This window comes from Euprymna scolopes, chromosome 7, assembly GCF_053919585.1.
Source record: "Euprymna scolopes isolate OS-2025 chromosome 7, ASM5391958v1, whole genome shotgun sequence".
Classification (NCBI taxonomy): domain Eukaryota; kingdom Metazoa; phylum Mollusca; class Cephalopoda; order Sepiida; family Sepiolidae; genus Euprymna; species Euprymna scolopes.
This window is the reverse complement of record NC_136488.1, coordinates 162,006,654-162,021,994: the sequence shown is the minus strand read 5'-3', so window position 1 is coordinate 162,021,994 and position 15,341 is coordinate 162,006,654. Positions and strand designations below refer to the sequence as shown.

Here is a 15,341-nt window from a genome sequence, read left to right as displayed (position 1 = left end):
TGCTTTCCATGACTTCACATTACCCTGATCGGGAGGCGGGGGGGGGGGGGCTAAGTGGGTTCTCGACTATGCCCAAGGGTCTCCCATAGACTAGCAGAGGGAAGGAGACGTGTTACTTTTCCTTTGACAGTAGTGCTGTCCCGCTATCCATCTTAACAGGTGAAGTTAAAAAGAAATGAGAAAAAGAAAACGTCTCAAACTGGAAAGTTTTAAAAAGAAATAAAAACATATCGTAATAGTCTCAAATTTGACAATAGCAAACGCAACTGCCGTGTCTTCAGCTGGTGAAGGAGAAATCTTTCTAAACCGAAGATTTTTTTTGATTTTTTTCACAATCCAGATTACCCTTTTTGTGAAGATACATTCCCCCGCCCCCGCATTAAAATTGGCCTTGTATCTAAGTGTGCCCTCGTAATGTCTGTTAATCCTGTTTCATCAAACCTCTTTTAACATAACAATGTTTTAACAAAACGACAAAAAGATTTATTTCAGTAGAAGAAAGTGGAACAGTGTCCGAGTGAAGAAAAAGAAAAGCTAAAAATTCTTTGGGCTGTCGAAGGTCGACCAGTAGTTATCTTCAGACGAAGATCGTCAATGTTAGCATGTCCAGTGAACAGGGATAGGAAAGAGAGAGAAGGGGGATTGAGAGAGAGAGAGGAGAGGGATGTTTTTCTTTGATGCTGACCGACTGTGATTCCTAAAAGGGGCTAAAGAAGTTTTGTGGGGTTGACATGGAATCAGTGCTTTCTGCAAGCTGATTGGTCAATGTGTGGTCAAATTGCTTAATAGGGACATTGATTCGCAAGAGAAAGTAAGTCTTTCTTTATTTATAACTGCTACAAACTCACTTAACAAATAAGAGTTCAAAACAATTCATTCTTACCCCCCCCCATCCCATTATTGTTTTACACAGAATACCAGGTTGTCAAGCATTTTGAATGAGAACGCGTTTGAAACGCTTAATATATTTCTAAAATTGTTCACTGTTATATATTTCAGTTTTTCGCTATTTGACTGACAAATATCTTTCTCAAACGAGCCTGATTTTTGCTGAAGAATTCCTTGCACAGAAGAACATTGCATCAAGTAAGATGAACTTTCATTGTTTTAATCTGTAAAAAATATTTTCATTTTTTTAAAAATGTATTACTTTTTGGGAAAAAAATTAGGGTATATACATATTTTTTTTAACTTTCTTTCAACCTTAACACTAAACTTTAAAATGATGACTATAGTAGGTTTTTGGGTATGCTGAAAATGAATATCACATTTAAATTTTTTGCTATAAGTAGTTTTCTGGATATTAAGACCTTTATAATGTAATTTATTATATTTTTACTGGTGGCCATGTTTTTTACCAACTAAAAAAGTACTAATGCACATGCATGTCACAAAGCATCCCCCTCCTCTCCATGTTAAGAATGACGAACGCCATTGACATTTATAAAGTAATACATCGGAAAAATAATGTAATATTCAGAAAATTATTTGTTTGCACAAAATTTGAATATGATATTCGTTTCAGCATACTTGTCTCTTTAATAATAAAGGCGTAATCTGCATGAATTAAAATATCTTCTTTTTTTTATACCACTTATTAAGGCCCGGAAGCCACTCGGGGATAAGGGTTATTGTGTGTACAGTAATCAATGAGATAGTATCGTAGTAATCATTAGTATTGGAGATTTGATAGAGTGTCTTACTTAAGGGGGCGGTTTGTCAGGAATTTGTTTATGTTGGACTTAAAGACATCCAAGTTTTAGTCAGGTGGGAAACAGGCAAACGGAAGGGAGTTCCACAGGTGTGCATTTATAAGAAAGAAGCTCTGCTCATGGAATCTACGTTTAGATTTAGACACAGATAAAGAGTGGAGAAAATTAATGACAGTAGCTTCAGCTAGATGAGTGTTTTTCGTGAAAGATTGGCGAGGGGGGGGCAGAGATTAGAGCTCAGACGAGCACTTGCCATGGAAATAATGATAAAACAAAGACAGGCTCGCAACATCTCTTCCGTGGGAGAGAGGTTGCAGGGAAGAGAAAAGGGCATCTCCCACTAAGCCACAAAATCTATTTTGTACTCTGTCAAGGCAGGATAGGCTGTTTTTAGCAGCTCCTTCCCAGATGTGGCAGCAGTACTCCATCCTTGGACATACTTGGCTTTTATACAGATAGAGAATTGCATCAATAGTGAGATATCTTCTAGAGCGGTAGAAGGATCCCAGCATTTTCCCAGCGTCCTTTGCAGCAGACCTTATGTACATGTTCCATTTCAGATCAGGAGTAAAGGTCAAACCCAGAAGCTTGTCAAAACATGGAGATTTTAATTGTTGCCAGATGGGAATCAGAGCGTTGATGATGTAAAGATAGAAGCTTGGTTTTAGATGCATTAAAAGTAACCAGCCACTTCTTCCCCCACTGTACCATGCGCTCAAGATCAGAGGAGAGAGAATCAGAGAGAACTTTGTCATTTACAGCCTTTGATGTGTTGCCATAGATGGTCGTGTCATCAGCAAAGATGTCAACGAATGATTTAAGTATGCGTTTTGGGAGATCATTGATGTAGATCAGGAAGAGAGTTGGGCTCAGGATTGACCCCTGAGAGACTCCAGCATTAATACTGTGGGCCTCTGATTTCTGCCCATCAACCACTACTCTTATGAACCTATCGGAGAGAAATGATTTAATAATTGAGAAAACATTTCCAGTGATACCGTAGCTGGAAATCTTGTGAAGTAGACCCTTATGCCATACCTTATCGAAGGCGTTCGATATGTCAAGAGCAATTGCCCTGGAAAGGAAGCCTTTGTCAAGAGATTCACTAATCCTATGAGATATAACCGTTAGCATATCTGCTATAAATCTTATTTAAACGTATCTTGTGACTGGGCAATGCCTGGCGGCCTGCAATATTTGAATATAAACTGAAGTCAGCCATAATAACCAATATAAAATGTGAGGTTAGAAAGAACGACCACGTGCGAATTTGTATTTTTTAAATAAACAGATATTTATTTAAAGTTTCAAATTTTCGGCTTATAAAAAAGCCTTCATCAGGATTTTTTTTAAAAAACAATACAATATATATTTTTTCTTTTTTTTCTTACGTGCCATGATGTCATTTAGCAGAGTGGTTGTGTATTATAAGTCCAGTGGTAAGCGCTGTTCGTGCACGAATGTGTAGTATTAATCCACTTTTAAGAAGCACGGGGACAATGGAATTTAAAGTGGATTAATACTTATACTACACATTCGCGCATGAACAGCGCTTACCACTGGACTTACAATACACAACCACTCTGCCAAACGACATCATAGCACGTCAGAAAAATATATATATATATATATATATATATATATATATATATATATATATTGTATTGTTTTTTAAAGCGGAAAATTTGAAACTTTAAATAAATAAATATCTGTTTATTTAAAAAATACAAATTCGCACGTGATCGTTCTTTCTGACCTCACATTTTAAATTCCATTGTCCCCGTGCTTCTTAAAAGTGGATTAATACTTATAACTATAATAACCAATATTAAATATTTGAACAAATACTTATAAGAAATAATTTATTCCAATTTATACACAAAGATGTTTTAATAACATAATAAATATAAAAGTCTAAATCTAATAAAATATATTAAATTAAAAAATACTGACAACTTTGCTAAATTTAAATTAGAATTTAAACATTCTTACAAATTGTTTAAGTTCGTTAAAAGGTGCTTCTATATTATAATAACGAAAAAATATTGAATTTCAAGTAAAACAAATAGTACCTACATTATTTTCATGTCGCAACTAGTAACATATCCAAAAATTACGTAAAACAATAAGGTAGCAAAATTATTATTCATGAAAAACAGTTCCAATAAGGAAAAAAAGGTTAGATAAGATTACATGCTGGGTCGGACATATTGGATCACGTGACGTAAGCAAAAGGGGAAGCACCTCAATTGAAAGCAGACAGAATTTAATCAGAAAACAAAAATAAACATAACATATATACACAATTTGTGAATTTTTTAAAAAATAACTTTTAACTGTGTGAACTTTTTATTTTTTTTTATAAGAAAAATAATTGATTGAATTTGAGAAATTGGAAATTTAATTACTTCCCTCTCTGAACTCTAATTCGAATCGAAAGATTGTATAAATGACTTTTTTTCATGAATAATTGTTTTTTTACTTTATCGTTTTCTGCAATTTTTGGCTATGTTACTATTTGCGACATGACAATTACGTAGGCACCATTTGTTTTACTTGAAATATGATTTTTTTTTATTATTATAATATAGAAGCACCTGTAAAATTATGCAGATCCCGCCATATTGCTTGATTTACAAGTTCTTCAGTGTTAACTATTTTGTGTTTTGACGTTAAAAAAAAAAAAAAAAAAAAAAGATGGTCACAAATCGTTTCTACGCTTTAAAACTATGCGTGTTTTCTAAAGAATTTCGTCCAGAGTTCAAATTAATCAAAAACTTTTTACATTCCAAAAAATAAAGAAAAATTGTTATGATGTACGTACCTTCTACGGAGCAAATATGTCGTATTCCAAAAATCACATAAACTAGTATTTTTTTAACTAAGAAAATCAAATTTATGAGCAAGTTAGATGTTATGTTTTGATCTGCTATATTTAATAAAGAAAAGAAGAGAACTCAATTCGAACTACTGAGATCAAAATCAGTCTTGTAATGGCTACGATTTACTATTAAAAACACTAAGTTTTTTTTAAAATGATTTTCTATATAAAAAATAGCTACTTGATCAATTTATGTGACATTTGGAATATGACATTTTTATTCCGTGACGTGTACATCATAAAGATTTATTTTTATTATTTTTAATCACGCTGAACTCTGGACTTGCACCGAATTTCATGCGTTTTGTAGCAATTACAAGGTGGAATGATAAAAGTTTCCCCCCTAAAAAAAGAAAACACTACAGCTTTATTTTAAAACTTTTATTGAAAAAAAAATCAATCCAGGTAATTTGATTATGTAGTAGAGCTGATATCTATTCAATGTAGCCACCTTCAGCTTCAATCACTGTCTCGATATAGGTCCGAAACTCGGAGCATGCCTTTTCCATGAGTGCTGGCAGAAGCTCAGCAAATACTTGGCAGATGGCGGCGATCAGGCTGACTTTTGTGTTGTGGGAGGTCATGTTGGTGATGTTCTCAACATATGACCAAACAAAGTAGTCCAGTGGGTTCAAATCGGGGGAGGAGGGAGAGCCAATGAGAGAAGGGTACAAAGTCGTAGCACTCCTTCTGAAGCCAAGCCTCTCTTTGGATTTGTGGTCCGGCACCGAGCCCCGCTGCTACAACCTTTGGTCTGCCAGTGGCCACCTGATTGCACCAGGGGATCACCACACTCTTCAGCATATCCAGCTACACTTTGTTGACTTTCAAGCCAACTTCGAAGATGTGGGGTGGCATGATGTAGCCCTCACTTAAAACCACACCAAAGACGATAACCATGGCTGGAAACCTTGTTTTCATCACCCTGGACACATCCCTGTTATTCATGGCAGTCCAGTGATGCATTTAGAGGGTGCTGGCAATGGTCCTATTGTCATAATTTAAATCAGGAGGGACCATGAGTTGTACAGCGGCGCATCTCTGATCTCGTTTGTTGAATATTGTGTTACTTTCAGACATGATAGAAAGCTCCTATCACACTTCGGATTTATACACAACTGGCCAACTAGTAGATGGTCTGCAACAAGAAAAGAAAATCGGTTTTCATCAAACGGAAATGGAATCATGTTTCTAGGACGACAATTTTATCTTCCTACCCTGTAGGTGTTGTTTTTTTATTTCTTCCTCGAGTGTTAACTAGTTTGTACTTTTGACTAAAATTCATGTAGCAGTGTGTGTGTGTGTGTGTGTGTGTGTGTGTGTGCGTGCGCGTGCGTGCATGCATCTATTTTCATTGATTTATCAATCTATCTTTGTAGTGATGCCTAGCAAGAAAAAACGAAGTGGATACAGGCGCCATGACATTTCATTCAGCCTCCAGCCAACCGGACGCCATAACTACTACCCTGATCCCAGAAGTAACAAAGAACAGTTCACACTGAAGTGCACCATTTTATGAAATGGAACTCTTTCTGCAACAGCAGGAAAATAACGTTTAAAAGAATAAATAAAATGTACATTTCAAAAGAAACATGGCGAATAATAGAGAAAAATCTTAAAACAACCGTAACAAGGAACTGATATTATTTTTGAACGCGTGTAGAAAACACGTTTTCAAAAAAATCTGTTAAAAACCAATGAGACTGCAAAAATATTGCTTTGTTTTTGGTGCAAGTTCAGATTGACACTCATGGCGATAAACAAAAATGAAGAAAAACTTTTATGGTATACCTACTCTTTACAGAACGAAGATGTCATATTCCAAAAATTACGTAAATCGGTCAAGTATTTTTTTTTTTAACTAAGAAAATCAAAATTTACGAGTTTTATCAATTTTACTACTAAACTGCTTTGAACCTTAGACTTTCCCCCTCCCCTGAAATTGCGATTTGATTTGTTTTCCTTATTTATTTCATTGAATTCAATAATGACTGACAAAACATTACAACTCAACTGCTTAGTCGTAAAATTTAATTTTCTTGAATAAAAAAAAAACCTACTTGATCAAATTATGTGATTTTTGGAATATTTCATTTTGGTTTCGTGACTAGTACGTGCATCATACAGACATTTCTGTATTTTATTTTTAAATGCCGCCATAAGTGCCGATCTGAATTTGCACCGTTGTTTGTTTTTGTTTGTTTTGTTTTTTTCTTTGTTTTTTAGCGTAATTTTGCTTTCTTTTTACAAGAACACTAAAATTTTAAAAAAAATGTTGGATAAAATTTAAATACATTATTCAACATTTCATTATTCAAGTTTATTCAATAAACTTAAACAAAAATATTAGGTGTTTGTTCGGGATAAGAACAAAATTCGAAATATTAGGGCAATCTCTAACAACTGCACTCCCGAAACAAAGATAGCGGAAATGGATGCAGTTGATGCAAATACAGAACGGAAACCATCAAGCATGAAACGAGACACGAAACCACAGAATCACCCCCATTAAAAAATAAGAAACTATCCTAGTTTCAACACTTCTTGGGTTAATACATTTAATATATTGTTAAATGGAATTGTAGAAGGCGATACAATGCAGAAGTAACGGAAAGACACAAGCTGAAGCAGGTGAGAAATTTATTAATACAACTTATAAATACATGTGTACATATTCATATTTCATATATGCAGTATATTTATATTTGCACAGTGGTCACCTGGGAAAGTCGGTCTGGTGGTATGTCCGTGTAATATAATATTTCGAAAAAGATCTCTTCGTCAAATGTTTACTTGACTTTGACAAACGTGTAGTTGTAAGCAGTGACTATACCGCAGATATATTATTTCAAATAGACTTCATTTATAGAAATGTAAAAAAAAATAAAAATTCTTTTTTTATTGTTTCGTTATGACAAGTGTTAAAACAAAAAACGAAATATAAAAAAAAAGAAAAGTTTATTATTTGTTAAATTTTTTTTTTTTAATTAGATTGTTGAAACTGGGATAGTTTTTTTTTTTTTTTTGTTTTTTTTTTGAAATGGGATGTTTCTGTATGGTTTTGTGATTAGTTTCTTGCTTGGTGGCTTCGGTTCCGTATTTGCATTAACTGTATCCCTTTCTGCTATCTTTGTTTTGGGAACGCAATTGTTAGAGATTGCCAAAATGAGTAACATATCCAAAAAAAATGGGAAAAATAGTAGAAAATTATTAATGAAAATTGCTTTCGAAGGACTTGCAAGTTTTACCTAAATGATAATCACAAAAGTTTTATGATAGCAGGGGAGATAACCACATGAAATTAGGAGATTTCAAAAGAATAATGGCAGAATGCTGGATCGTAAAAGTAAATGGTTATAGTCAGTTAACATACTTCCAAACATCCGGCGTAGTGCTACTGGAGGCAGTGACAAGGCAAATCATTTCCACCGTTTTTATTTCTTCAGTATTTCTACTGTGAAGCTATTGAAATAACAGAAAAAAAGGGACCTTATTGAAAAATATACAATAAAAATTAACAAAATTATAAAAATAACAATTAGTCTTCACTTCTACTTTTAATAACAAAACATAAAAGTTTTTATTTTATTTGAAATTTTAAAAGAATATGTTTATGAAATTAAAAATAAGTTGGGCTTTTTTTATTCTAAAAATAATTTTTTTATTTGAATTTATAAAATAAATATATGTTTATGAAAGTATAAAAATAGAATTATTGGAATAAAGATAACAAATGAAAGTATTGAAACAAAAATAACAAAAATTCAAATATCATAAAAAAAAAACGTATCCAATACATAATAATCTCAAAATTGTTTTAAAAGTTATCAAAAAGTGTTTTCAATAATTCTTTTTAAAAAAGTGCAAAAAGATTTTAATATTTCTTAAAACAAAATAATTTCAATAATTCTTAATTATTTGAATTAAGAATTATTGAAAACTTTTCCAAGACTTAAATAAAAAAAAGAACGATACAATAAAATAAAATAAATAAAATGTAATAAAAAAGAGTACATGCACAGGGGAGATATAGGCATAAGAGAAAGAAGAATCCCTGAGGCACTCCTGCATTAATGTCATGCTGCTTGGATGTATGTCCATCAATGACAACCTAGGTGGTCCTATTGTCTAAGAAGGATCTAATTATGTTTAGTATATGTCCAGTTATACCATGCGACTTAATTTTCATTAGCAGCCCTTCGTGCCAGACAGACAAAGACCTTAGATATACCAAGGGCTACAGCCCTGGTTTCGATTACCTTATCCATTACATGATATATGCGTTCAGAGATGACTTAAAATATCTGCAGTAGAACTGCCTAAATCCATACTGTTTGTCAGAGAGAAGATTTGCTTTTTGTGAAGTGGTGGACTAGTGCTTGATTAATTAATGCCTCAAAGATTTTAGCGAAAAGTAGAAGACTGATAGGATGATAATTGAGAGGGGCAGTTCTTTCACCAGAATTCTTGTACACTTGTACCACAGAAGCCATCTTCCAGCTATTAGGGAAGCAAGATTCAGCAAGACATTTATTATAGACCTTGGAAAGTATGGGGGCTAGCTCAGCTAAGCATTTCTTAATATAGCAGGGATAAGATAAACACCTCCAAAACATATGGGCTTTAAGTTTTTATGATATCACAGATGAGAAGAGGTTATTTTTTAATTATTTTTTTCGATTTTCGATATTATTCTGGCTACTTATGTACAGAAGGTACTGTGCTAAAATAACATTATTTAGAAACTCATTCTTAACATGGGGAGGGGAAGGTGTTTTGTAACTATTCTATAATTTCACCTAACAATTCAATAAAAAGATACCGTAGAACTTGAATTTAACTTGAAAATAAGATTTAGAAAAATAGCACAGTACCATATCTACGTGACCACCTTATTCTGAATAAGCACCGTTTATTTTAATTATGTTCGCATTGAATTATCGTGTGTGAGACAAAGCAGGGGTTATTGAATTCTTCTATGAAGGAAGTATTTTTCCCAGAGTTCGAATTTGTGAAAATGAAATATTGAAAACGTTCTTTTTTCAATAAATTTTTTTTCAAAACATTTGTTCCGGTCTTCTAATAAAGAAAATGTTATCCGCTGTGTCCCGTAAAAGGTAATTCTTCGTAGCTTGTTAGCTGCAACTGAGACAAAAAGAAAGACACTTTAAGGAGTTGAGTTAATGCTTTTCGGGCACTCCCTAATAAAATAAATATTTTAACACAAGCTACTGAATAAACGAACAAACAACTTCGTAAAACTTCACAAGGAAAAGGTTTATTGAAGCAAGGGTAAGATGCCAAAAAGATATATCTAGGATAGAACTCGTCTGCCTTTGCCTGGTAGTTATTCCCAAGTGGGAATCATCGATACCGGTGTAGGCAGAGAGAGAGAGAGAGAGAGAGAGAGGAAACATGTCCGCTCTCTTTAACGTCTCGCTGGAAAAGGGAAGAGTTTTTCTCGTCCGGGACGAAAGCAGTTATAGTTCCTTAAGGGGTAAGGGAGATCCCTGCGCTATGCCTCTGATTGGTCAGTATATGCCATATCGCACAGTCAGGGCAGTCACTGACGCACAAGAAAAGAGTTCTATTTGTTTCTGCTACATAACACTCATGGGAGAAAAGAAAAGGATGGGGGACAACTTGAAAGAAAAGATGTTTATTAAGTAGAAAATCTCGATAGGAAAAGTCTATAATCGGCCGACTGCCAAGAGTTATCCATTTGGCTTACAAGTAAAGTTTTTGTATTTTAACATTTGAAAGGGGAGAACTGGGAAAGAGGTAAAGAGAGAGAAAAAGAGAAAGAAAGGGAGAGAGGGTTCAGTTACTGAAAGCAGTTCACAGTTTGAATTAATTCTTTGCAGAAAGAGTATAAATTCCCTTTTTAGTCCGAGTTCTTTTAGAAAAAATAGTCTTCATCTCCTTGTTTTAAACGTGTCCATTCTCCATTAGATCCGTTAGCTTCATCAGTTATAGTCATCCCTTGGGAGTATTTTTGTAAGCGAGATCACAAGACGAATAATCCTTTGGTAATTTTCCCTTATAAGAAAGGTGATCCGATACTGAGGTTTCAGGTAGCTAGAAACCTCCGACATATTCTGAGTTTCCCTTTTATCCTGAGATATTTAATTTCTGTGGATATGTAGCATATTTCAACTGTTTTAAATTCCATGGTGTTAGACAGTAAAATAGTCGAAAGGAAAGAACTGCCGATTCTTTCAGAAGATAAAAGGACTTTTAAGTCAAGTTACCTCATTTTTGGAATGTGTCTCGAGCGAATTCTAGACAAAGAAAATTTTAAAGAGAACCAGCTTTTTAGTCTTAACTAGACTTGGTGCTTGTGCAGTTTACACTAAAAATGAAAATATTTTAAAAAATTATATTGTACATACCCGTTATGGAATAAAGTTCTTATATAAAAAAAAAATCAATTATTTGATAATGTAGTTTTTTTTTTTTTTTTTTTTTTTTTTTTACAAAGAAAAATCAAGTTTAAATGAGATCGATCGTATCGCGGCCATCTTGTCTATTTCCACAGACGAAGAGAGAGGGTGCAAGGAGAGATAACTCCATCACGGTTTAAAGTTTGTCAAAATTTGACGAGGTTATTTTGAAAAATGGGCAGAAAAAATACTTAGATAAATATTTTTTTTTTCACTTATTTTACAGTTTCTCTGTCCTTTTTTTTTTTTAATCCTTTTTTCATTTAATGGCATTCCCTCTTCGTCTGCAGAAATAGCCAAGATGGCCGCGATGGATCGATCTAATTAAGATTGGATTTTCCTCTGTAAAAAAACTACTTGATCAAATTAAGTGAAATGGACAGAGAAACATTAGGTCTCTTTTCGTTGTCTGAGACCTTGATTAAACATGTCAGTTAACCATGACACATTTAATCCTTTCTTCTCAATGTTTGAACTATAATTTCCTTCCTCTTTGGCGTGTGAATAGCAACTGATTTTTTAGAGTCGAAAATGCACCTTGTAGCAGATTTGGCACGCAAAGAGAGGCTTGCCCAATCAGCGAGCAGAACGGGGTCACGTGACATACACGAGGAGGAAGAACAAAACATAGAGAGGGGGAATGAAGAAAAAAAGAGAGAAAGAAAGGGACAAAATAAAATAGTAGAAATAAATTTTCCACACTAAAATACTAATACTTAACCTAGCCCCAAACCTAAACCTCAATAGCAACTACTCGGACTTGGGGTTAATAGTAAAAAAAAAACAGTAAATCGTCGTAAAGAGCAATAATGACCAAAAAATGGAGATAATTTCACATTAAATTTATATGAGAGTCATTTCAAAAGTAAGGCCTATTTTTTTAAATCAAAAATTAAAACATTGAATAACTATAAAGATGGGAGTGGTATCATTAAAATCATCGACTTTTGTGCTCCACAATTTATTTATTTATTTTTTTTTTTTGCATTCTCAATGCACTTTTGCCATGGCGCACTTTATCACTCACATATCTGCCGCCACTCTGAAATCATCGAACCCATCTCCTAACTGTGCTGACATCAATTGCACCAGCTTTGTGAACGTTCAATAGGCGCCGGTGAATGTTGCTGGGTTCAATTTTTTCTGCATGGATGAATTCAACGACGCCCCTCTGCTTCTAATGCACGTCCATGACAGAGGCTCACATTGTCAATATCTGCAACAGAGAGGTGAAACTTTCAGGTCATGAATGCGTGTCATCTAAACAATGCAATTTGCAAACCTCTCTGATACATTTCGGCGGGATAAAAAAATAGGAGGCATTACTTTTGGAGCGTCTCTCGTATAATCCTAACTAGCGGTTTCTGACTTAAGGTCAATAGTAAAAAAATAACAGTTATAGAAACCTACACTAACCCAGAAATTGAGGTTCATTTTTCGTAAAAAGTTATATAGAAAATAATCCGCCATTCAAAATTCCAAAATTAATAAGATAATCGCCTTAAAAAAGCAGAATCTCACTCTTTGAGGGAAGGGTGTTGATTCAGTGAAATGAAAAAAAATATTGGTTTTATTATTTTTTTAAGTAATGAAAACAGTACTTCTTCGTTATTGTAGCGAAATCTAACAGTAAAATGTTGAGTTATCATTAAAAAAAAAAATAACTACTTATGAGAAGTATGGTATGGTTTGCTTGAAGCATTGTTAACGGATAAAAGGTATTTTTGAAGGCTTACAATGTAACATAAATCTATAATATAAAGCTGAACGTCTGTGTGTGTGTGTCTGGTCACGAATAGGCTCCTATATGGTTGACTATTATAGAAAACTGATCACATATAATGATAGATGTATCGAGACACAGGAATGGGTATGTTTGATCTGGCATAATGATGATTCATTAAAATTGTGGGGTCTGCGTACGTACCTGGTCCACAAAGTATGGAAATACAAAAATTAAAAAACGTTTACAAGTTTTTTTGATATAGATGTACATAATACTTTGATAAGTATGTTTTAACTTAAATAGGGATGGTATAATAAAATTGTGGGGTCTGCATTCGTGCCTGGCCTCCATAGAATGGAAATAGGCACAAACTTTAATAAAGACTTTTCATATTTATCTGCATAAGTATACTTTGATAATTATATTTCAGTTTGAAGAAATATGGTATAATAAAGTTATGGGGTGTTCGTTCGCACCTGACCTCCATAGAATGGAAATATGTCACAAAGTTTAACAAGGTTTTTTAATATAGATCCACAGAATATTGTTTCAGTGTGAACAGGTAAAATTATGGGGTTTATCTATTTTATTTTTACTTTCATCATATTTTGCTTTGGTTTTGGATACCCCCAAATTTGAAGCTATCTCTTTACAACCCTTTCTTTTCATAACCTATCATACTTTCATAAATCAGAGTCCATTTTCTGTATGCTGTTTTTTAACCCAGTCAACGACGGGTAGTTTTGCTAGTAAATAAATAAATTAATAATAAAAAATTCAATAAGATTTTTTTTTTTTTTTTTTTTTTTACCTGAATGTTTTTTTTTTTTTTTTTTTTTTTTTCTCAACTGTGGATAGTATTTACAATTGACAGCCTAGAGAGTGGATATGTTTCTCCGCTGATGATGGGTTATACACCCGAAAAGACCTATGGAATAAATACCATTCACAGTTGAAAAAAAGAAAAAAAAATACATTGAGATAAATAAATAAAAAGAATTAAAAAAAAGTTATTGAATTATTTATTATTCATTTATTCATTTATCTGTGTTATTTGTTTTTTAACAACTTTTTCGAATCTATGTATACAGTACAAACCCAGAAAAAATTTGCCTGCTACTGCTGATTTTATAATCATTGCTGTTTAACAAGCTTCTGAAGTATCCTGCTAATAAGGACAGCAATACTAAGAAAGCAATCTAAAATATGTTATGGTTATTTTCATATATTTCAAAAGACAAACAAATGCTTTTTTTTATATTTGGGATATTTTAAACCAACGCATTTCAGGTGAAAACTCTGCCAATGATCAGAAAAGTTAGAACAAGCTGCCCCTACCTGGTGTTTCCCGGGATTATTTTTTCTTTCATTCATAATCGATGTGAGTGAGACATAGTAAAGTAATGTATATTTCATCTCGAGCGAAACCATGCTAACGACGATCGGAGAAAAAAAGAAAAGAATCCATGTCCCATTGGATTTTTTTTTCATGTAAAAGTCGAAATGTTTAAAATAAATGGAAAATATATATATATATATATATATGTGTGTGTGTGTGTGTGTGTGTGTGTGTTATTTTTATTTAAATCTTCAAAACAAATTTTAATCAAATATTTTTTAATATTTTTACCTGCATAAAATTTTACATACGTAAAAATATTTTTAAAAATCTTTAAATAAAATCTTTAACTATTTAATAAATAAAAATAATTATACACACACACACATTATATATATATATATATATATATATATATATATATATATATATGAGAGAGAGAGAGAGAGAGAGAGAGAGAGAGAGATTGAATTAAAAGATAAGGAATAAAAATACATCGAACTTTATAAGATTATCAGATCAATAAGGACGAGAGTGAGAAAAAGTGGGAAAAACTCTTCAGGCCATGGCATTTCGAAGCTAAATGCTTCTCGTCAGAAGAGGAGAAAAGACGCCATTATACAAAGATGAATGTAAAAAAGATGAAACCGACTTCAGAACATTTAGATTAGAAATTAAAAAAGTAGGGGATGAAATAATGTTGACTAATAAAGAGCATGAAAAGAAATATCGAAAAAGTAGTAGGGGATGAATATAAGGGGGAAAGGGGGGAAACATAAGAAAGAATAAAACAAAAAATATATGCAAGAAAAACAAAAAATATATGCAAGAAAAACAAAAAATAAATGCAAGAAAAAGTATAAAGAAAAAAAATTAAGTAGAAGCAAGCTGTTATTCTGGACTTGACAGACGTCCTCTGGAATTTCTACATCGGTTTATTTGCTGTCTTCAATTTTTAATATAAACCCTATGTTATTAACTCAATTTGGAGTTGTACATAATTCAACTTGCCCAATTTCTTCAAAAGGATATAAAGTTTTCTTTTTTTTGGGGAGAGGGTAAAATTTTCCTCTCTGCTGAATATTATATTTCTAACTCTTATTGTGCATCTTTCTTGAAAACATATTAAACCTTTAAAAAATGTTTTGATATATCTACGCATATGAGTTATTCGGATCGATTACGAACATATGAATTTTTTGTGCGGATTATTTTAACATGAAATCAAAGCTTGGAGTTT

General features: G+C 32.9%; 1 protein-coding gene across 3 annotated transcripts in view; it reads left to right on the top strand.

The window, feature by feature from the left end:
* The window catches only part of LOC145280117 (ras-related protein Rab-23-like), a 296,207-nt gene extending 289,916 nt beyond the window's left edge, over positions 1-6,291 (top strand). For all 3 annotated transcript variants that reach the window (XM_080131872.1, XM_080131870.1, XM_080131869.1), the window contains 2 exons: positions 1,000-1,086; positions 5,973-6,291. In XM_080131872.1, coding sequence (XP_079987998.1) covers positions 1,000-1,086; positions 5,973-6,112 — 227 coding nt within the window. In that variant the 3' untranslated portion in view covers positions 6,113-6,291. The remainder of the gene's footprint in view (positions 1-999; positions 1,087-5,972) is intronic.
* Positions 6,292-15,341: the final 9,050 nt, after the last annotated feature.